Consider the following 21,014-nt stretch of genomic DNA (forward strand, 5'->3'; position numbering starts at 1 on the left):
AATAATTGATATATTGCAGCAGTTAAATATTTAATTGGTTATGTATTTCTTTAATTAATTATATTAATTGATTAAGTAAAAAATAATTATTTCATATTTAATTACTTATTTTGATTATTTATTTGAATATATTAGTTCGAAAACATATAACTAAAAATTAAATCTTAAAATTAAAAAGTCTTAAATCCTTACGATCTTTCTTATCTTGTCGTCGTCATATTCCGTACAATAGCTAATCTATCATTTACTCGAATCATCGCATGACTAGCCATCATAGGCACGATCACAGCCATTGGCTTCAGTATTTGCTCCAGTTGACTTTGTGTCAGACAGCTATGATCAAAGTCGTACACATACACAGTGGAATCGACAAATACGATCTCCACTGAAAAACAGTGTGAGTTCGTGATCACTAGAATGTACATATGTGTACAATCCATCCACGACTTTCCACACTCAGTTGTAGCCCAATCACACACTCCAACATGTACTCAGACAGAATATATTCATTCCCTTGCTCAGGAGCTCGTGATGCTTAATATCTACGACACGAACAAACTCAGAGCTCAGGATAACTCGATTAGGACTGTCATAAGATCTCAGGTATCTCCGAACCCCATCGCGTAACAATTCCATAGCCAAGTCGATAAACAAAAAAACACCAACAAAAAAGATAGAGTTGTTTAAATAAATGAACCAACAACTTCTATAAACATAATAAATGGAAACTCAAAAAACTTATATCATCGGCGAGTCAAGCTGAGGTTGTCAGTACATTTTCGAACCACTTTTTAGCGTTGGGCACGGTTATACAGCCGATGGTATAGCTATCTCTGAAAAATGAAAACAGGTTACGAAAAATACAAAAAAAGAGTAACAAAATCATAAAATACTTACTCGGACTTAAGGGATTTGAACCAATCATCGAACATCTTCTGTCTGACCGGGTCGACGTCGCGAAAAAGATTGGGGAACGTCCCATCCACAAACCCCCTTCTCTTCGCCTCGACCGTGTATGGGGAAACGATATACTGTGACGGCAATCTTGATCTCTTACCGACCATCAGCTTTGACGCATCATTAGCACGCTTCTTACCCTTTGGCACCTCCGTCGCCCTATATCTCGTCGCAACACTCCAATCTCATCTCGTAGTGCTACTACCTCTGTCGTAAAATCCCATCGCAGCACCCCTATCTCCTCTCGTAGTGCTACTACCTCTGTCGTAAAATCACGTCACATCGTTCTCAGCTCCTTTTTAATAATACCATTCATGTGTGCAAAGAAATCATCTGAATGACGAGTCTGATTGGGTACAGGCAATCTACGTGGGAGGTGGGTGGGTGCGGGAGACGGAGATCTCCTCGGAGAATGTGATAATGGCGGTAGAGGTGATCTCATCGGTGGAACGGAGATCTCATCGGTGAAGGCGAAGGAGATCTCCTAAGTGGAAGTGCTCGTCGTTCTACTAGATGACACTCCTACACAGAGAAGACAATTAATATTAATAATCCACACATGAATATTATAAGTCAGAATAAATAATTATCTTAAATAAACGTACTCTATTTCTATCCGGAACGAATTCAAACACTGGATCGTTTTCAGTAGGTGGAACATGTAATTTACTTACATATATTTAATCCTCCTCTTCCATCGAAACAACCAACTCAACATGAATTTCGAGCTGATATATCATATTTCAACGTGTTAACGAGCATGTATTGAGCCGAGTAAATTTACGTACAATATAAATTGCAAATATATAACTCACCTGAGAATCGTCGAGGATAGCTGTCAAATCTTTAGTCGATGGCTTCTCATGTGCTCGCCAATGAAACATTCGTGGGCAGCTGGTCTCCCTTCTGATCGCCCATTTACTACCCAAAGTAGGGACAGCCTCATATGCCTACATCTGCGAAAAAGAAAAAAAAAACTTTACTTAAACATTTAATAAAAAAGTTTAACACGCATTACGTTAAGCTGAATATTTACCTGTAAAGCCATGCAAAAGCCATATACATCATATTTGTGCTCGCCCTTCTCCGATTTCGGCATACCTCCTGAATACGTGGAGAGTATCGATGTAACATCTCCGACCCCATGGAAAACTGTTGAAAGCATCGATATCATCAACAACATCTAATGAAAAAAAGTCAATTGACATCCTACGATATCAACACCTCAATATACTCTCCAGTATATACACCAATCCTATCTTCAACTTGTCTAACATGTGATCGCATCTCCTAAATGCGTCCTCTAACTGTGGTGGTGTAACCGACCCTTTACCTCCAAAATATAAATCCAATAACCTTTTATTTGGTATAATACAAGCTCTCGCCTTTTCTTCTCCAGTACATCTCAAGCCTGTAATGAAGGCAAATTCAAGGATCGAGAATCTCGATACCTTCCCGTCCCTCATAGCAAAATAAAGCTGATCGCCATCGACTGGTTTAAACAGTCAGAGTAATAAGGAATCAATAATCTGTCCGGAGAACTGCACGTCCTTCAACAGATAGAAAGACCATAAAAACGATCGATGGAGTATGTCGATGTGCTCCTCGTCCAGCCCCTCAATCACTATCGCATAGCTGGAAAAGTTATAATACGTCGTAACTTTTCCCAAATGAACTCTCAGATCGTTGTCCATATGATATTCCATCTTACAAAAATAATACATGTTAAAATCATATACAAGAGATTATAAATAAAATATCGTATCTTCAAATTTAACTAATTAGATTTCATATTAGTAAAATAATAAATAGATTCATCCAATCACATATTAAAACAGTTAAACAAAAAAATTCCCACATATTTGATTATTTAATATTTCTTTAAAAATTATATTTCGTTAATTATCTGAATATATATATTATTTATTTCATATTTAATTACTCTATTTCGATTATTTATTTGAATAAAAATAATAATATTTAATTCAATTTTTCATTTTACTATTTTTTAATTAATTATCTTAATTGGTTAAGTAAAAAAAATTATTATTCAATTTAATTTATTTTTTAAATATTTCGTTAATTATGTATATTATTTATTTCATATTTAATTACTCTATTTCGATTATTTATTTGAATAAAAATAATAATATTTAATTCAATTTTTCATTTTACTATTTCTTTAATTAATTATCTTAATTGGTTAAGTAAAAAAATTATTATTCAATTTAATTTATTCATTTCATGTTTAATTACTCTATTTCGATTATTTATTTGAATAAAAATAATAATATTTAATTCAATTTTTCATTTTACTATTTCTTTAATTAATTATCTTAATTGGTTAAGTAAAAAAATTATTATTCAATTTAATTTATTCTTTAAATATTTCGTTAATTATGTATATTATTTATTTCATATTTAATTACTCTATTTCGATTATTTATTTGAATAAAAATAATAATATTTAATTCAAATTTTCATTTAACTATTTTTTAATTAATTATCTTAATTGGTTAAGTAAAAAAATATTATTCAATTTAATTTATTCTTTAAATATTTCGTTAATTATTTATATTATTTATTTCATATTTAATTACTTTATTTCGATTATTTATTTGAATAAAAATAATAATATGTAATTCGATTTTTCATTTAAGTATTTCTTTAATTAATTATATTAATTGTTTCCATAATTAATTATTTTAATTGTCTTAAAATGTATATTATTTATTTCATATTTAATTACTCTATTTCGATTTTTTATTTGAAACGTATATTTAATTACTAAACATATATTTAAGTAAAAAGGAAAAAATTAAAATTCTATTTAATTTATCTTTAAATATTTCGTTAATTATCTTAATATATATATTATTTATTTCATATTTAATTACCTTTTTTAACATAAAAATTAAAATAATTTCAGAAAATAAAATAAAAAAATTTGGACCCATTGCCGCGGGTTCGGACCTGGCCAAATGGGACCATCATAATGGCAACGGACCATGGTCCATTACGGACCCATCTTATCCGTTACGAGCTGGAGCTCGTCGGAAAACTCCATTTCCGGTACCGACGAGCTTCGTTTCATTTTTTCACTTTTTTCAACATTTCAACCTCAAATTCGATCTTTTCTTTCATTTTAACCATAAAAAATTGAATTTAACTCATATTCAAATCCTAAACATTCAAACTTTCACATATTCAAAGTAATTATTTATAGAGAACATGTCTAACATTCCAGAAAATGGCGATCTCCGACTGATCGAGGTGCGTCCGGTCTTGGTTGAAGTGGGTCAGGTCCAAGTCGTCTGTAGGCGGCGTGGATCCGGACTACTTTTTTCTTTTTTTTTCTCTCTATTTTCCTCCTTTTCTTTCCAAATGAGGGTATTTTCGACCCTTTAAATTTTGTTTACATTTTTTATTTTTTTTTTAACAAAGAATTTGGTCAAAGGCCCTTATGAAAAAATGGCCGGGTGAGGCAGCCATTGGCCACCATTTCCTCCATGCTGAACTGGGGATCCGAATAAATTGGTTTGATTTCATTTCGGGTCAATGTTTCATCCAACGGGTTTTAATATTAGGGGATTTGATGAAAAACAAAAAAGCATAATCAAATAATAATATTGGTAAAATAACATTCTTCAATGTTTTTGATCAAATGACCTTCACTTACAAAATATAATAAATAAATAATGTCAAATATCTAAAATGTCATCATTATGGAAAACACCCAAATACCCCTTTCAATCAATTAAATCCCTCAATTCATCTACAAAATACATCAACGTGTTTTCCGACGGTTTCTTCCCTAAAATCTTGTTATTCATTGTATTCTTCTTGTATCTTCTCCAATATTGTGAGCATTTGAATAAGAATTTTGATATCCATATTATTTACATTAAAATCTCTACTATATTTAAATAAAAAAGAAATGTAACTTAGAAATCTCATTTACATTAGCACTTTTATTATTGAATATAATATAAAATGATATTTTAGTTGATTTTATTTTCTCATTTGGTATATATTTGCACCGTCCACAACTATTGGACGATAACGACACTCCAGTCGTTATCCTCCATGTAAAACGACAGTACAAACATTATCTGTTATGGTTGGTGTATTATTGATAATATATTGTAATTATTTTGATAATTTAAATATGGTAATTATTTTCATATTATTTTAATATATACTTGAATCGATTAAACCATAACGACAGATATTTATTTTTTGTTATAACAAAATATCACTAGTGCCCTTTTTAGTATTTTACCTAGAAAATATAGAAATGGTGTTCAAAAATTAAATATTATTGATCTAATAACAATTTATTTTTAAATATACAAGTTATCAATTATTCATATCGTATTTACATAAGTAACGACGCTTGTGCTGTTTCCAGAACAGTAACAACACTAGTGGCTCTCGGGAAATATAATGAGCATATCTCTCAACTTTTGAAAACGGCATTTCCATCTTGCAACTGACATGAGTTCAGCTTATTGGCTCTCGGGAAATAGATGGATCGTGGCTACTTATATTCGTATTTGTAGACTGCTTATACTCGTGTTTGTAGACAGAATGACATAAGTATCATTTTCTTTACAGAAACGACACAAGTGCCGTTCTCGTGAACAAGTTACATTTCGATAACGGCACTTGTGTCGTTCTTTTTGAACTTTTTATCAAAATAACGACACAAGTGTCGTTCTCAGTTACTTTTTCATTCTCTAAACAGCACTTGTGCCGTTCTCTTAAAACTTTTCATCTCAGTAATGACGCAAGTTTCATTTTCAGTGACCTTTAATCTTCAAGCATTGGATCCCTAAAGTACGCAAGAAAAGTAGATCACGTGATACAAAGCTTGCACAAATTTATATTGAACTGAGCTTGCACAAATTCCGTCAAAGTCATAGCATCAATGCAACATGTCAAACAATTGGTCATGAAAACACATGCAATGTAAATACAGTGAGACCTTCAATATGATGGATAAGCGTATCCATCAAGAATTACAAAACTTCTATATTGCCTATCCAATCAGCAGCCCCTAAAAGAGTAAGGAAAATACTATATAGTTCGACAATAGATTACTTTTCAATAATCTACAGAAGTAGTGAAAACCACAGCTATATGGAAGCCAATTGCATCTTGAGAACTTGCTGTTTGATGAAACCGAAAGAATAACTTACAAACTCCAAGCATAAATGAAGAAAAATGTGCATGCTCGAATGTATTAAACCTCCACAGGTACAAATGATCATCAAATAGCAGCAAAGCAAAAGGTCAAAATACAGCTTGAAAATTTGATACTAAAATGCCTACTGATGGCAATAAAGTGGTATAGTGGCTGATTCAATATCCTTCACATTCAAAACCATTGTAAAAAAGTGAAGCAATATGCAAATCATACCAACATTTTGCCCTTTTGGATATGATTGATGGACGCCCTCCTCTAATAGAGTAGGAAGCACATTATCAATCTGCATAAAAAGTTTAAAACAAGGTTATCCTTTTACATAACTCAAAAGAGCATAAATAAACTTTTGGCAACTGAATTTTGACAATGAGGATTGACTTATTTAGTTTCAGAGCAATAAATATATATAGAGAACTAGCTTACATATGCTACCAGATTTTAATTGAAATATTTCGAATACATGACAATCATGAAAAAATTATTAACATCTCCTAAAGGATCAAAATTCAAAAATGAAATTGCTTAATTAGTATCGACCAATTTCTTTCTTTCCTTCACCATTATTTATTCAACGTCATCCTCAATTCAAACCCATAACTAATAAAAAGATAACTTGGTGAAAAATTAAAATGACCCTTTTGACTATCACCATATTGGAATGCTACTTCACAGATCCAGTATAAGAAAGCTAACTTTCATTAAGAAACTTACATACAAAAGCATAACACAAAAAATACAAATAAAAATTGATAATTAAGGTTTGTGTAATTTGAACCGTAGAGAACATAATTGCCTGGGATTGGGGGCGGTGGCTCGCGAGCAGAGTTTGGATACCGTAGATAATCCTCGTAGAGCTTGCAATACAGCGACAGCGGCGGGTATGTTTCTGTAGGCATTTACAGTTGATTTCAATACTAACATCAACGCCAATAATTTTGTCGTTGAAGAAGCCATCGATGTACAAATTTCGAATCTTCGAAGTTTTATTGGATTGAAGATGATGAAAAGGCAAAGAGGATGACAATGCTAATTTAATTTCAAAAATGAAGAATAGGGCTTTTTAGTGAAGTTGAAGGAGAAATGACGAGTGAAATGAGACAAATTTGGTGATTAATGAATCAATAATTGAAGGGCAATTTCGCCGGTTTGTCAATTAAAATATTTTGAAATTTTTTTTTTATTTTTTATTTTTATAATGGTCAAATGCCATTTATCCAAATTCTTTACCCATTCCGACTATCTGGCCAAATTCCCCTTGAAAATTTTGGGTGATTGGCATTTCATTTAATGTCTGTTTGGGAGTGATTTTGAGAATTGATTTTTTGGCAGTTAGGAAAAAAGTGGGGTCCACCTGTGAGAGAAGAAGTGGAATAGTAAAATAACGGTCAAAAAATCAATTTTTTGGATGAAAAAATCGGGCCCAAACAGGACATTAGTACTCGGATCCTGTTTCTTTTTTCATTTTTGTTTTGTACTTTTCGGCCGAGCAATCATACAAAAAAGTTAGTTAATTAAGTCCCTGTTTGGCCCCCATTATTTGGATTTATAATTCGGGAAATAGTATTTTTTAAAACATAAATGATTGTAAAACAATGAAAAGTTTTCGATTTGCGTAAAATATTATTTTATTAAAAATTATGTGGTTAAAAATAGAAGAGCAAAAATTTTAAATTAAATTGATGAGTTTTAAAGGGGACCAAACAGAGGCTTATTTTGTTTTAACAATTCAATCGCGAGCTCTCCTATCATCAAGTCACAAATTTCCTTGAACTTTCGATATTGCCTATAGCTCAGAAAATTAGAGTGTGTGACTATGAACCACGGTATCGAGGGTTCAAATTCCTCCATGAGATTATATATTTACTAATAAAGCTTACTCTATTTATGTCTCAATTTAGAAAAGTTAAATATAGGCAAACATGCTTAAGTGTGTAGATGCTCTGTTTCAATTTTGTTTTATGAATTTCCTACGTAGCCTATGTTTGTTCATTCTGAAGAATTGCATTATTGAGTCTATAATTTAGTTTTTCACTAGCAAGTATTTTTTGATCTTTATAGAAAGAGAGAATTGAGACCAAGTTGGTCTTTAACATTTTATAATAGTTGCACAACTCTAATATCGAAAATATTATAAATCACTATTAAACTAGTCATAAGTTCTCGTATATTTAACTTGATGACATTAAATTTTACTTCTAAACTTTGATGTTTTCAAGAAATTGAAGTGGGACACGTGATAGTTTGACGAAAGTGTGGATAATTTTTACTACTGATGACAAATGAAATAATAGAAATGTAAGAACAAAGACTAGTTTAATATTGTCGATATTAGATCTTGATTTTATTTTGTTTAGTCAAATAAAGGAAGCTCCTTATGAATCTCAGTCGTAAGTGTCCTATTTCTTGATGATAATAACTTTTATTAGGGTTGCTTAATTTGACCGATACTAACATTGCTCATTCTTTGACTCTAAGATTTTCCTGTTATTTATTGTGTATCAGAAGTGTTACTAATTTGCATAGAGACTTTAGATGCATTATATTTTATTAGAAAATTTTCATTTGAGGTCCCTAAACTCTGATAAATGGTGCAAGTATGTTCTCCACCAACTAAATAGAGCACCTGGCCCCCAACTTTCATAAATGTGCCCCCAACTTTCATAAATGTGCACGTTTTTTGTCAGGTGGGACTCTGCTGTCACATTTAGGTGATCTTATTCATGTGTGAAGACTCCAACCGAGATTTTTTCTCTAATAAAATATTATGTATAGTCAGCCACATTGCACTCACAATTTGTTAGGTTAGATGCAAATATGATGATAATTTTCAAGTTTCTATAGTTTTCCACTTTGCAAAGTGGTGCCAGAAACAGAGGTGGATCTTCCAAGCTAATGAGAGCAACTATCGAATAACATGTATCAGAAGTGTTACTAATTTGCATAGAGACTTTAGATGCATTATATTTTATTAGAAAATTTTCATTTGAGGTCCCTAAACTCTGATAAATGGTGCAAGTATGTTCTCCACCAACTAAATAGAGCACCTGGCCCCCAACTTTCATAAATGTGCCCCCAACTTTCATAAATGTGCACGTTTTTTGTCAGGTGGGACTCTGCTGTCACATTTAGGTGATCTTATTCATGTGTGAAGACTCCAACCGAGATTTTTTCTCTAATAAAATATTATGTATAGTCAGCCACACAAGTTTCTTTAAACAAAGGAGTAGTTGATCGTCCATGGCTATACATTTGAATTCAATAATGGCGAAAAATATTCCAAAAAGGTAACTGGACTTTTGAGTATTTACAAATTATATAATGCACCATCACCTCCCAGTTCTTCTCGCTCAGGCTCAACCACTGAAACAATGGCCCTGCAATTATGGGAGGCCCTCAAGGAATCGATAACAGCATACACAGGTCTATCTCCGTCCACTTTCTTTTCAGTTCTTTGTTTGGGGCTTACCCTTTACTACATGGTCTCAAATCTATTTGGGTCCTCCGATGATGGGCCGGGGTCTTACCAAGAAAGGTCCAAAGAACCCGAAGAGAAGGTGCAGCCTCTCCCTCCTCCGGTTCAGCTTGGGGATATCGCTGATGAGGAGTTGAAGCAGTATGATGGGTCTGATAAAAGTAAACCTTTGCTCATGGCTATCAAGGGTCAGATCTATGATGTTTCACAGAGCAGGTATATCTGGATTTTATCAAGATCATTTTCAGATGTATTGAGGTTATTGTAACTGAAATTTCAACACATAAGATCATTTGTTGGGTTACAGGTTGTTTTATGGACCAGGTGGACCTTATGCTTTGTTTGCCGGAAAAGATGCTAGTCGAGCTCTTGCAAAGATGTCCTTTGAAAAAAATGATCTTAATGTTGTTTGCCGGAAAAGATGCTAGTCGAGCTCTTGCAAAGATGTCCTTTGAAAAAAATGATCTTAATGGCGATCTTACTGGCCTTGGTGCATTTGAGCTCGAGGCCTTGCAAGATTGGGAGTACAAGTTCATGAGCAAATACGTCAAGGTTGGAACTGTCAAGTCGAGCATACAAGTGACTGATGGTCCTGAAATCGATTCTGCTAAGCCGACAGAAGATGCTCAGTCAGTAAGTTCTGTCCCGGAAATTGTGGAAGCCGTGCCCAATGTTGATGCGGATAAGAAAGAGTGATTTTCGTCAAGGGGCGAGCCATTATTCGTGGAGGTGTTAGTAGATCACAATATTTGGCTGCCTGCATTTATAGATGTTCGTCTTTAGAGTAAGATACACCTTGTATAATTGAACTTATTGAACATCCAGTTTGTTGTATTAAATAATGGACTTTGCTACATGAACATTGGGGACTACATAAAGGTGTTTATAATGAACACCCGGCACCTCGACATTGGCCGAGGTGCTTGCCACGTAAGGGTCCACAGGCACCTCGGCCAATGAAGAGGCGCCAGTTGTCCATTATGGACACCCGAATGTAGTTTCCAATGTACAACAAGCATAATCCTTAAATAATAATGTTGTTATGTCGTTATTTCTTGGGGGGATTTTACATAATATTGTCCTTCTGGAAAGAACAAATTTATGGTGGCAATTTGCAACTATTTGACAAATTTATGGTGGCAATTTGCTACTATTTGGCGTTTTTGGTTTTAATAATTTTTATTAAGCTTGGACTTGCAAATCTCGACTAAGGTTAATTAAACTTGTTCTACTTTCATACCTTAATTAGCCGACCTATACCCCAAACAGGAAAGAACCGGTCCTCATGATGCAGTGAGAACTAAGAAGACGATCTTTGTCCACAAATTTAAACCGGTTTAGTTGTATCTCAGGTCTCTCTTTCTTGATCATGTCCATTCTCATCCAATCAAAAGCATAGCTTACATGCTATAAATGATACCCATCCAGTGTTTATGGCCTTGATCAAGATATACAGCTTACACTATATTCATCCAGCACAAATCTCATGGACAAATGTCACATTTTCTTCATGATAATTGAGAATGGAATAAATTTCCAGGTAAATTTATACAACATTATAGAAAGGAAGCTGCTACATGTTAACTACTTAATGAGTCCATACATGTCCAACAGCACATCATGTAGGAACCAAATGAATACTGATTTACAAACAAAAGTAAACAAGAAATGAATACTTTCAAACAGAACTAGATCCTGCACGAACTCTCAACATTTCTGTTCTCTTGCTTCTCTCCATAGCGTCGACAAGCCAATTTACACTTTCTTTAATCCCCAGCCTGCAGACAAATTTCAACTTCTAATATCTTCAAGCTTCTACCCAAAAGATGAAAAAAAAAAAAAAAAAAAAAAAAGGTCTAAAGCATAATGAATTCCAGATTATTTTTAAGATTCAAACTATTTCAACATCAGAAGTCATAGGTCATTAAAAATACTCCACTAATAATCAGAATCAAGAGGTTTTTTACTTACCCATCAATTGCTGAAACAGCTTGAAATGTGTAAAGTCTCTCATCCAATTTTTTGAGGTCCAGATACCGAGAAAGTTCTTCTGCGGATGCAGCTTCTGCACGATCCTGAAAATAAATATGTAGTCATCGAAGTGGAGCAATGTCTTTCACTTTTGCACTCACAATTTGTTAGGTTAGATGCAAATATGATGATAATTTTCACTTTTGCACTCACAATTTGTTAGGTTAGATGCAAATATGATGATAATTTTCAAGTTTCTATAGTTTTCCACTTTGCAAAGTGGTGCCAGAAACAGAGGTGGATCTTCCAAGCTAATGAGAGCAACTATCGAATAACATGTGCTGGCTGCAGACACGGATATACCGATGCAAAATTTTCAAGTAGGAAGTAGATGCTTGGAGACACGTTTATGAAAATATTACAGTTAAATATATTATATTTACATTTTATTTCTTTTTTTATTTAAATGGGGAAAAAAAACTTTTGCTCAGTTTCGATTTTTAACCTTTTGATCACGAGTGACTATTTGTAGTACTTAAAATCTCTAGTAAGACTGTATTAAATAATTGCAATAGTAGATATAAATAGATAAAACACGAACCTCATACAATTTTTTTCCTTTGCATTCTGTTTATTATTTTATACAAATTATTTAATAAAATAAAATATTTCCTACTTTTATATTCTAAAATCAACAAAATTGGGCTTGTCTTGTTGAGGAAATGTGCCTCACTGCCAGAAAGTAAAAGAGCCTAAAAATATAGTACAAACAATGTAGAATGGTGGCTGTATGTCATTAAAGTATCCATGGTACAAACTGAAAAAAGTAGAACAGCCTACGTGGTGTATCGAACAATCCTCAAGTCTACAAGGAGTATTGATGTTTCATACGCATCGGTTCTGTTTCATAGAATGACACAATTTGATTGATAATAGAAACATCAACTAGAAAGATGCAAGAAGTCTATCACAATCAATATTGGGCAATAGAATCTATGCTCTCTCACAATGCACATTGGAAAAACGCAAAAGGGGAAAAGTAAAGTAGATTTTCCTTCACAATTCATTTGCTTTAGGTCAATGCTAAGTTGCTAACTTAGTGGGTGACAGAAGGAACAGCTTACCTGTTTGTTTGCTATTATCAAAAGTGGGGCTCCTTGCAAATCCTCATGCTGAAGAACCTTCTCTGAACATCATATTGAAAATAAGGTCAGAAACAGGTCACAAAATCAATTAAAAAGACCACAATTGTAACATGAATCATCATCAGTCAAGTCAACATACACTTCTCCCTAGCAATGCTTACCGAGTGCAGATTTTGAATCTTCAAAACGAGAAGGGCTAGCCGCATCAACTACATAAATCACCGCATGTGCCTCTTCATAATATTTCTCCCAAATTGAGCGAAGTCCAGGCTGATGAAACATAATACTTTCCATCAGTGGTAGAACTCTCAGGATGAAGTAAACATAAATAAAGAGACATGCTAAGAAGTTTGTCTATGAAATAACAGCTGAATTCAGTACTTAAAATCTAGTCAAAACTAATACTTAGAAAATTAAATCTAGTTGTCATCCGTCAAAATTGAAACATCAAGAAAGAAGAAAACCAGTAATAAGTCTCATCATTCTGAAGGTAAATTAAAAGCAGTTAAAAGATTATACCTCGTCAAGGGAAAATCAATCAAATAACAAGATAAGAACGCGTTTCGAACCTGACCTCCCAGGTCCCAGAACATAAGTTTTGTGTTTGACAATTCAACTCGACCAATGTTGAGTCCTACAGTTGGAACAATTCGATCAGCAGGAAGCCCTTCCACATTACAATATTGTGACTTCAATTTCTCCAGTACTGTCTGCAAATTTACATTCCAAATGAGTTTAAAACAATTACAGATATTAGAGTTGACTACAAACAGGCAACATGCAGAGCTTATATACTTTTACAAAAGACAAGATGGCATGTCTCTGTGGATACGAAGCAAGAATGTGGAGGGGTGAGGGGGTTTGACATCATAATTCCATAGATTGTTCTATATTCAAGTATCAACTCATCCATCGATTGATGTAGATGAGAATAACAATCCTGGAAAACCTTGTGTTTGCAGAAAACGAATAATACTGGAGCATGTTACCGTTTTTCCAGCCTTGTCGATTCCGAGAATGAGAACATGAAACTCTGTCTTGCTGAAGGCATACTTCCACAGTCCATAAAATAGAGAAAACATTTCTCTCTTGTTTTATTTACTCTGTTATAACTTTTATTAGGGTTGCTTAATTTGACCGATACTAACATTGCTCATTCTTTGACTCTAAGATTTTCCTGTTATTTATTGTGTATCAGAAGTGTTACTAATTTGCATAGAGACTTTAGATGCATTATATTTTATTAGAAAATTTTCATTTGAGGTCCCTAAACTCTGATAAATGGTGCAAGTATGTTCTCCACCAACTAAATAGAGCACCTGGCCCCCAACTTTCATAAATGTGCCCCCAACTTTCATAAATGTGCACGTTTTTTGTCAGGTGGGACTCTGCTGTCACATTTAGGTGATCTTATTCATGTGTGAAGACTCCAACCGAGATTTTTTCTCTAATAAAATATTATGTATAGTCAGCCACACAAGTTTCTTTAAACAAAGGAGTAGTTGATCGTCCATGGCTATACATTTGAATTCAATAATGGAGAAAAATATTCCAAAAAGGTGACTGGACTTTTGAGTATTTACAAATTATATAATGCACCATCACCTCCCAGTTCTTCTCGCTCAGGCTCAACCACTGAAACAATGGCCCTGCAATTATGGGAGGCCCTCAAGGAATCGATAACAGCATACACAGGTCTATCTCCGTCCACTTTCTTTTCAGTTCTTTCTTTGGGGCTTACCCTTTACTACATGGTCTCAAATCTATTTGGGTCCTCCGATGATGGGCCGGGGTCTTACCAAGAAAGGTCCAAAGAACCCGAAGAGAAGGTGCAGCCTCTCCCTCCTCCGGTTCAGCTTGGGGATATCGCTGATGAGGAGTTGAAGCAGTATGATGGGTCTGATAAAAGTAAACCTTTGCTCATGGCTATCAAGGGTCAGATCTATGATGTTTCACAGAGCAGGTATATCTGGATTTTATCAAGATCATTTTCAGATGTATTGAGGTTAAAGTAACTGAAATTTCAACACATAAGATCATTTGTTGGGTTACAGGTTGTTTTATGGACCAGGAGGACCTTATGCTTTGTTTGCCGGAAAAGATGCGAGTCGAGCTCTTGCAAAGATGTCCTTTGAAAAAAATGATCTTAATGGCGATCTTACTGGCCTTGGTGCATTTGAGCTCGAGGCCTTGCAAGATTGGGAGTACAAGTTCATGAGCAAATACGTCAAGGTTGGAACTGTCAAGTCGAGCATACAAGTGACTGATGGTCCTGAAATCGATTCTGCTAAGCCGACAGAAGATGCTCAGTCAGTAAGTTCTGTCCCGGAAATTGTGGAAGCCGTGCCCAATGTTGATGCGGATAAGAAAGAGTCCGGAAATTGTGGAAGCCGTGCCCAATGTTGATGCGGATAAGAAAGAGTGATTTTCGTCAAGGGGCGAGCCATTATTCGTGGAGGTGTTAGTAGATCACAATATTTGGCTGCCTGCATTTATAGATGTTCGTCTTTAGAGTAAGATACACCTTGTATAATTGAACTTATTGAACATCCAGTTTGTTGTATTAAATAATGGACTTTGCTACATGAACATTGGGGACTACATAAAGGTGTTTATAATGAACACCCGGCACCTCGACATTGGCCGAGGTGCTTGCCACGTAAGGGTCCACAGGCACCTCGGCCAATGAAGAGGCGCCAGTTGTCCATTATGGACACCCGAATGTAGTTTCCAATGTACAACAAGCATAATCCTTAAATAATAATGTTGTTATGTCGTTATTTCTTGGGGGGATTTTACATAATATTGTCCTTCTGGAAAGAACAAATTTATGGTGGCAATTTGCAACTATTTGACAAATTTATGGTGGCAATTTGCTACTATTTGGCGTTTTTGGTTTTAATAATTTTTATTAAGCTTGGACTTGCAAATCTCGACTAAGGTTAATTAAACTTGTTCTACTTTCATACCTTAATTAGCCGACCTATACCCCAAACAGGAAAGAACCGGTCCTCATGATGCAGTGAGAACTAAGAAGACGATCTTTGTCCACAAATTTAAACCGGTTTAGTTCGTAAATAATAGAAAATCTGTAAGACAGTTTTCTATCTTAACATTACCAAAAAGATGAAAAAAAAAAAAAAAAAAAAAAAAGGTCTAAAGCATAATGAATTCCAGATTATTTTTAAGATTCAAACTATTTCAACATCAGAAGTCATAGGTCATTAAAAATACTCCACTAATAATCAGAATCAAGAGGTTTTTTACTTACCCATCAATTGCTGAAACAGCTTGAAATGTGTAAAGTCTCTCATCCAATTTTTTGAGGTCCAGATACCGAGAAAGTTCTTCTGCGGATGCAGCTTCTGCACGATCCTGAAAATAAATATGTAGTCATCGAAGTGGAGCAATGTCTTTCACTTTTGCACTCACAATTTGTTAGGTTAGATGCAAATATGATGATAATTTTCAAGTTTCTATAGTTTTCCACTTTGCAAAGTGGTGCCAGAAACAGAGGTGGATCTTCCAAGCTAATGAGAGCAACTATCGAATAACATGTGCTGGCTGCAGACACGGATATACCGATGCAAAATTTTCAAGTAGGAAGTAGATGCTTGGAGACACGTTTATGAAAATATTACAGTTAAATATATTATATTTACATTTTATTTCTTTTTTTATTTAAATGGGGAAAAAAAACTTTTGCTCAGTTTCGATTTTTAACCTTTTGATCACGAGTGACTATTTGTAGTACTTAAAATCTCTAGTAAGACTGTATTAAATAATTGCAATAGTAGATATAAATAGATAAAACACGAACCTCATACAATTTTTTTCCTTTGCATTCTGTTTATTATTTTATACAAATTATTTAATAAAATAAAATATTTCCTACTTTTATATTCTAAAATCAACAAAATTGGGCTTGTCTTGTTGAGGAAATGTGCCTCACTGCCAGAAAGTAAAAGAGCCTAAAAATATAGTACAAACAATGTAGAATGGTGGCTGTATGTCATTAAAGTATCCATGGTACAAACTGAAAAAAGTAGAACAGCCTACGTGGTGTATCGAACAATCCTCAAGTCTACAAGGAGTATTGATGTTTCATACGCATCGGTTCTGTTTCATAGAATGACACAATTTGATTGATAATAGAAACATCAACTAGAAAGATGCAAGAAGTCTATCACAATCAATATTGGGCAATAGAATCTATGCTCTCTCACAATGCACATTGGAAAAACGCAAAAGGGGAAAAGTAAAGTAGATTTTCCTTCACAATTCATTTGCTTTAGGTCAATGCTAAGTTGCTAACTTAGTGGGTGACAGAAGGAACAGCTTACCTGTTTGTTTGCTATTATCAAAAGTGGGGCTCCTTGCAAATCCTCATGCTGAAGAACCTTCTCTGAACATCATATTGAAAATAAGGTCAGAAACAGGTCACAAAATCAATTAAAAAGACCACAATTGTAACATGAATCATCATCAGTCAAGTCAACATACACTTCTCCCTAGCAATGCTTACCGAGTGCAGATTTTGAATCTTCAAAACGAGAAGGGCTAGCCGCATCAACTACATAAATCACCGCATGTGCCTCTTCATAATATTTCTCCCAAATTGAGCGAAGTCCAGGCTGATGAAACATAATACTTTCCATCAGTGGTAGAACTCTCAGGATGAAGTAAACATAAATAAAGAGACATGCTAAGAAGTTTGTCTATGAAATAACAGCTGAATTCAGTACTTAAAATCTAGTCAAAACTAATACTTAGAAAATTAAATCTAGTTGTCATCCGTCAAAATTGAAACATCAAGAAAGAAGAAAACCAGTAATAAGTCTCATCATTCTGAAGGTAAATTAAAAGCAGTTAAAAGATTATACCTCGTCAAGGGAAAATCAATCAAATAACAAGATAAGAACGCGTTTCGAACCTGACCTCCCAGGTCCCAGAATATAAGTTTTGTGTTTGACAATTCAACTCGACCAATGTTGAGTCCTACAGTTGGAACAATTCGATCAGCAGGAAGCCCTTCCACATTACAATATTGTGACTTCAATTTCTCCAGTACTGTCTGCAAATTTACATTCAAAATGAGTTTAAAACAATTACAGATATTAGAGTTGACTACAAACAGGCAACATGCAGAGCTTATATACTTTTACAAAAGACAAGATGGCATGTCTCTGTGGATACGAAGCAAGAATGTGGAGGGGTGAGGGGGTTTGACATCATAATTCCATAGATTGTTCTATATTCAAGTATCAACTCATCCATCGATTGATGTAGATGAGAATAACAATCCTGGAAAACCTTGTGTTTGCAGAAAACGAATAATACTGGAGCATGTTACCGTTTTTCCAGCCTTGTCGATTCCGAGAATGAGAACATGAAACTCTGTCTTGCTGAAGGCATACTTCCACAGTCCATAAAATAGAGAAAACATTTCTCTCTTGTTTTATTTACTCTGTTATATATGTTCTATGCAACCCTTGGAGCATAAATGTAGAATTCAATATCTTCTAATCATAGTAAGCTGCAGTAGTAAAACATAATTAGCAAGTATTTCAAGAAAACAGACATAAATTATAAATAAGAAACCAATGACAACAATTTAAAAGAACTGCTTTCTACACATATAAATTTAATGTCCATCTTTTCCAAACAAAACATAATAAACAAGGCAGAAGTTCAATGATGTAATCTCGCTATTCTACCTCATTTTTGGCTAACCTTACTTTTCACTATATATGATTATCAAACAAATATCTACTGCCTACACCCCAAAAACTAAATACTTCATAGGAAAGTATCATACCAAAAAAATTAAAAAATTAAAAAAAAGAAAATTTTTTTTAAATTTATCTAAATAAGAAAGACATATGAATATGAAACAAATTATAGTTCAATGATAACGATCTTAAGGTTTACAAACTAAAGAATGCCTATATTTGGCATACACAATTTTCTGAATGTAAGCAAGAAAATACGACACTGATGTCATAACCATACCCAATTATATAAATTTGCCGACTTATTATGCTAAAGAACAAAACCAGACGAAAATTTCACTGGTTGAAAAAATTATAAACAAAATAATCCTACATACGATTGATTTCGAAACAAAAGGTACCATGCAAGATCTTTATATAAAAACACATGATTTTTTTAGGTTGTAGACCCAAAAACTTAAACCAAAAGCAAGAAATTATAACTGAATCAGGACATTGAAATCAGTATACAAGAAATTGCGTACATAAAGGTATAGGATCAAGATCTCCGATCATAACATCGAAACGAATCAACCCACAATTAAAAAATGCGAAAACATCGAGATTCGAAAAATTCCTGTTGATTTCCTCATATGAGCATAAAAGAAATGAAAAATTGGGATAAGAAAGAAAGACGAAGGGTCGAAACATAATACAATTCACACAGTTTTGCATGATTTATTTTTTTTTTAAATTAAAATTCAGAGATTCATTAAAAAAAAAAATCATACTCTGTCCTTGAGAAGAGATTGAATAGTTTGAGGCGTCTGGAGCTATTTTCCCTAAAAGCCTGATGTCAAGGTTCTGTCTTTACGTCCTGCGTCAATGCAATTTGCCTTTTACAATTGACTTGTAAACGCGGAACGGGCTTAGAAGGCCCGTATTTGGCCCGGCAGGCTGATCTTAAAGAATTTATATATGTATTATTATGTTTAAATTGTATTCAGCAAACTAATTTTAATTTATATGCTCAAAAGTTTTAATAAATATAAATTGTTAAAAGAATTACTTTTTAAAAACGTCTATGTATTGTACTGACGAACCTTTTGCTAAATCATTTGTCTCGTGGAAGAAATGTTCCGCGCGGGTTAGTCGCTAACAATTAAAAAGGATCAGACGATTGTGTAAGGGACAAATCTCTTGAGACAAAGTCTCAAAAAGGGGTGTTCTTTTATTGGCGATAATTTTACAATTGGAAATTAAAAACAAAGTGCCTCCAAAGGGCGCAAGCACACGAGTTACTAAAAAAAGTGTTTAAGTCTAAGTTAAGGAAATTAAAATTACATGTTCTCTGTTCGAGAGTTTTTCATTCGGTCCATTGCTCTATGTCTTTTCTCTCTTTTATACTTCATAGACGATCTCTTTGTGATCAACCACCTAAAAACTGCTTGATCGTCCTATAACTGCCCACTTTCCTCGTAATGGCCAACTTGTCATGAAAACTACCTTTTTTAACTGCTGCCATTACTCCTCATCGTTCAACCGCTTTTGATTGAATTCCTTGAATCGTGGAACGTGATAGAGCTGCTTTAATAACTGCTTTGATAACTGCACTTCTTGATAACCACGACGCTTTATGTTTGTTAAGACCTTGGGCGACTTGAAGGTTTGGGCGAGAATAGAGTAACAGCTCTGGGCGACTGTATGGCACTCCATTCGCTCAAATTTTGGGCGACTTACAAGCTTGGGCGATGGCGTTACCGCGTTCTTGGGCCTCCCTATTTGGGCCTTCGTCTTGATTTGTTTGATTGGGCTTCGTTCTTTAGGCTATCTGATTTAGGGATCCTCCAATTGGGCTTCACTCCTTGGACCATTCGATTTGAGCTGAATTTTTATGTGTCAACAATTACCCCCCAATATGGCAGAATTAATAATAATTATTAAATTTTGCCATATTCACTTTGTGTTTCCAGCAACATTCGAAATTTCCAAGAGTTTCAATCATTGTTTTCTTCTATAACTTGAAAAGGTGCGTCGTTTTGCAAACCCTTATAACCCCCAAACACGATATTTCACTGTATCACTAACTCACGCCTCAAATTTTTCGCGTCTCTCTCACGATTTACTGTTCATCTTTTGCTTCCCTGCTACGTAACCCTGAAAAATTTCGTTCCATCTCAAATGGCTACTTCACAATCTCAAGTTGGCAATTCTTTTAGTTTTGATGACTTTCAGAAACTCCTGAGTCGTTCATACATAACTCCGAGTTTTCTCGCGCCCGTCGATGTTAAACGCAATGAGTTCTACTTAGGTCATTTCTTCAACAATGCAGAGGCAGTTGAACAGGCGGCGGTGGGTTAGCTGTTTCCTTGTATTCAAGGCCCTCCATTTCTCAACTCTCTGCCGCTGGGGCCACTTCGCGAAAGAGGTATTAGCACTTGGCCTAAATCTGATGTAGCTTTCCGTAGGTGGCATGCTCGCCTTGTGGGTCATGGTCCTACTAAGGCACTTTTTGATAGCGATAGGATTTCTGATTTGTTAGAAATCTC

The 21,014-nt window shown here is 34.3% G+C and overlaps 5 protein-coding genes and 1 long non-coding RNA gene across 8 annotated transcripts; 3 read left to right on the forward strand and 3 right to left on the reverse strand.

Annotated features, from left to right (window-relative positions):
- Window positions 1-210: 210 nt before the first annotated feature.
- On the reverse strand, window positions 211-7,266 carry LOC111405582. Of its 3 annotated transcripts, XR_002704819.1 has the most exons (7): window positions 7,001-7,266; window positions 6,380-6,449; window positions 1,994-2,109; window positions 1,773-1,913; window positions 1,563-1,685; window positions 898-1,479; window positions 211-833 (listed from the first exon to the last, which is right to left on the reverse strand). XR_002704819.1 is itself a non-coding variant. In XM_023034530.1 (6 exons), exons 1-4 carry the CDS (start codon window positions 7,118-7,120, stop codon window positions 1,908-1,910), a joined length of 312 nt encoding a protein of 103 aa, XP_022890298.1. In that variant the 5' UTR covers window positions 7,121-7,266; the 3' UTR covers window positions 211-1,479; window positions 1,563-1,685; window positions 1,773-1,907. The 3 variants fall into 3 exon arrangements, 2 of the variants coding, with proteins under 2 accessions (XP_022890298.1, XP_022890299.1); XM_023034530.1 differs by having other exon boundaries at window positions 211-1,479; XM_023034531.1 differs by lacking the exon at window positions 1,563-1,685 and having other exon boundaries at window positions 211-1,479.
- Window positions 7,267-9,390: 2,124 nt separating this feature from the next.
- LOC111405583 (membrane steroid-binding protein 2-like) lies at window positions 9,391-10,799 on the forward strand. The gene is made up of 3 exons (XM_023034533.1): window positions 9,391-9,854; window positions 9,946-9,992; window positions 10,060-10,799. Exons 1-3 carry the CDS (start codon window positions 9,535-9,537, stop codon window positions 10,332-10,334), a joined length of 642 nt encoding a protein of 213 aa, XP_022890301.1. The 5' UTR covers window positions 9,391-9,534; the 3' UTR covers window positions 10,335-10,799.
- Window positions 10,800-11,122: 323 nt separating this feature from the next.
- LOC111405584 (ADP-ribosylation factor-related protein 1-like) lies at window positions 11,123-18,286 on the reverse strand. Its single transcript, XM_023034534.1, has 7 exons — window positions 18,217-18,286; window positions 13,744-13,852; window positions 13,324-13,464; window positions 12,916-13,024; window positions 12,734-12,795; window positions 11,610-11,713; window positions 11,123-11,416 (listed from the first exon to the last, which is right to left on the reverse strand). Exons 2-7 carry the CDS (start codon window positions 13,834-13,836, stop codon window positions 11,317-11,319), a joined length of 609 nt encoding a protein of 202 aa, XP_022890302.1. The 5' UTR covers window positions 13,837-13,852; window positions 18,217-18,286; the 3' UTR covers window positions 11,123-11,316.
- On the forward strand, window positions 11,676-12,713 carry LOC111405586. Its single transcript, XR_002704820.1, has 2 exons — window positions 11,676-11,780; window positions 11,833-12,713. It is a non-coding gene; the product is annotated as an uncharacterized LOC111405586 (long non-coding RNA).
- LOC111406580 (membrane steroid-binding protein 2-like) lies at window positions 14,276-15,160 on the forward strand. Its single transcript, XM_023035974.1, has 2 exons — window positions 14,276-14,717; window positions 14,809-15,160. The coding sequence occupies exons 1-2, from the start codon at window positions 14,398-14,400 to the stop codon at window positions 15,158-15,160; spliced, it is 672 nt and encodes a 223-aa protein (XP_022891742.1). The 5' UTR covers window positions 14,276-14,397.
- On the reverse strand, window positions 15,886-19,350 carry LOC111405585 (ADP-ribosylation factor-related protein 1-like). The gene is made up of 6 exons (XM_023034535.1): window positions 19,257-19,350; window positions 18,108-18,290; window positions 17,688-17,828; window positions 17,280-17,388; window positions 17,098-17,159; window positions 15,886-16,129 (listed from the first exon to the last, which is right to left on the reverse strand). The coding sequence occupies exons 2-6, from the start codon at window positions 18,198-18,200 to the stop codon at window positions 16,022-16,024; spliced, it is 513 nt and encodes a 170-aa protein (XP_022890303.1). The 5' UTR covers window positions 18,201-18,290; window positions 19,257-19,350; the 3' UTR covers window positions 15,886-16,021.
- Window positions 19,351-21,014: the final 1,664 nt, after the last annotated feature.

This window comes from Olea europaea, chromosome 12 (genome assembly GCF_002742605.1).
Source record: "Olea europaea var. sylvestris chromosome 12, O_europaea_v1, whole genome shotgun sequence".
NCBI lineage: Eukaryota > Viridiplantae > Streptophyta > Magnoliopsida > Lamiales > Oleaceae > Olea > Olea europaea.

Excerpts from the sequence above, each read along its gene's own strand:
- LOC111405582 (XM_023034531.1), bottom strand. The coding sequence starts at position 7,120 with ATGGCTTCTTCAACGACAAAATTATTGGCGTTGATGTTAGTATTGAAA. Across the intron at positions 6,450-7,000 it reads CTCTACGAGGATTATCTACG|ATTGATAATGTGCTTCCTAC; the intron begins GTATCCAAACTC and ends CTTTTTATGCAG. Across the intron at positions 2,110-6,379 it reads TCCAAAAGGGCAAAATGTTG|TTTTCCATGGGGTCGGAGAT; the intron begins GTATGATTTGCA and ends TGCTTTCAACAG.
- LOC111405583 (XM_023034533.1), top strand. The coding sequence starts at position 9,535 with ATGGCCCTGCAATTATGGGAGGCCCTCAAGGAATCGATAACAGCATAC. Across the intron at positions 9,855-9,945 it reads TATGATGTTTCACAGAGCAG|GTTGTTTTATGGACCAGGTG; the intron begins GTATATCTGGAT and ends GTTGGGTTACAG. Across the intron at positions 9,993-10,059 it reads TGCTTTGTTTGCCGGAAAAG|ATGCTAGTCGAGCTCTTGCA; the intron begins ATGCTAGTCGAG and ends TTGCCGGAAAAG.
- LOC111405584 (XM_023034534.1), bottom strand. The coding sequence starts at position 13,836 with ATGTTTTCTCTATTTTATGGACTGTGGAAGTATGCCTTCAGCAAGACA. Across the intron at positions 11,714-12,733 it reads TGATAATAGCAAACAAACAG|GATCGTGCAGAAGCTGCATC; the intron begins GTAAGCTGTTCC and ends ATTTATTTTCAG. Across the intron at positions 11,417-11,609 it reads GCTGTTTCAGCAATTGATGG|GCTGGGGATTAAAGAAAGTG; the intron begins GTAAGTAAAAAA and ends ATTTGTCTGCAG.
- LOC111406580 (XM_023035974.1), top strand. The coding sequence starts at position 14,398 with ATGGCCCTGCAATTATGGGAGGCCCTCAAGGAATCGATAACAGCATAC. Across the intron at positions 14,718-14,808 it reads TATGATGTTTCACAGAGCAG|GTTGTTTTATGGACCAGGAG; the intron begins GTATATCTGGAT and ends GTTGGGTTACAG.
- LOC111405585 (XM_023034535.1), bottom strand. The coding sequence starts at position 18,200 with ATGTTTTCTCTATTTTATGGACTGTGGAAGTATGCCTTCAGCAAGACA. Across the intron at positions 17,829-18,107 it reads TCGACAAGGCTGGAAAAACG|ACAGTACTGGAGAAATTGAA; the intron begins GTAACATGCTCC and ends GTAAATTTGCAG. Across the intron at positions 16,130-17,097 it reads TGATAATAGCAAACAAACAG|GATCGTGCAGAAGCTGCATC; the intron begins GTAAGCTGTTCC and ends ATTTATTTTCAG.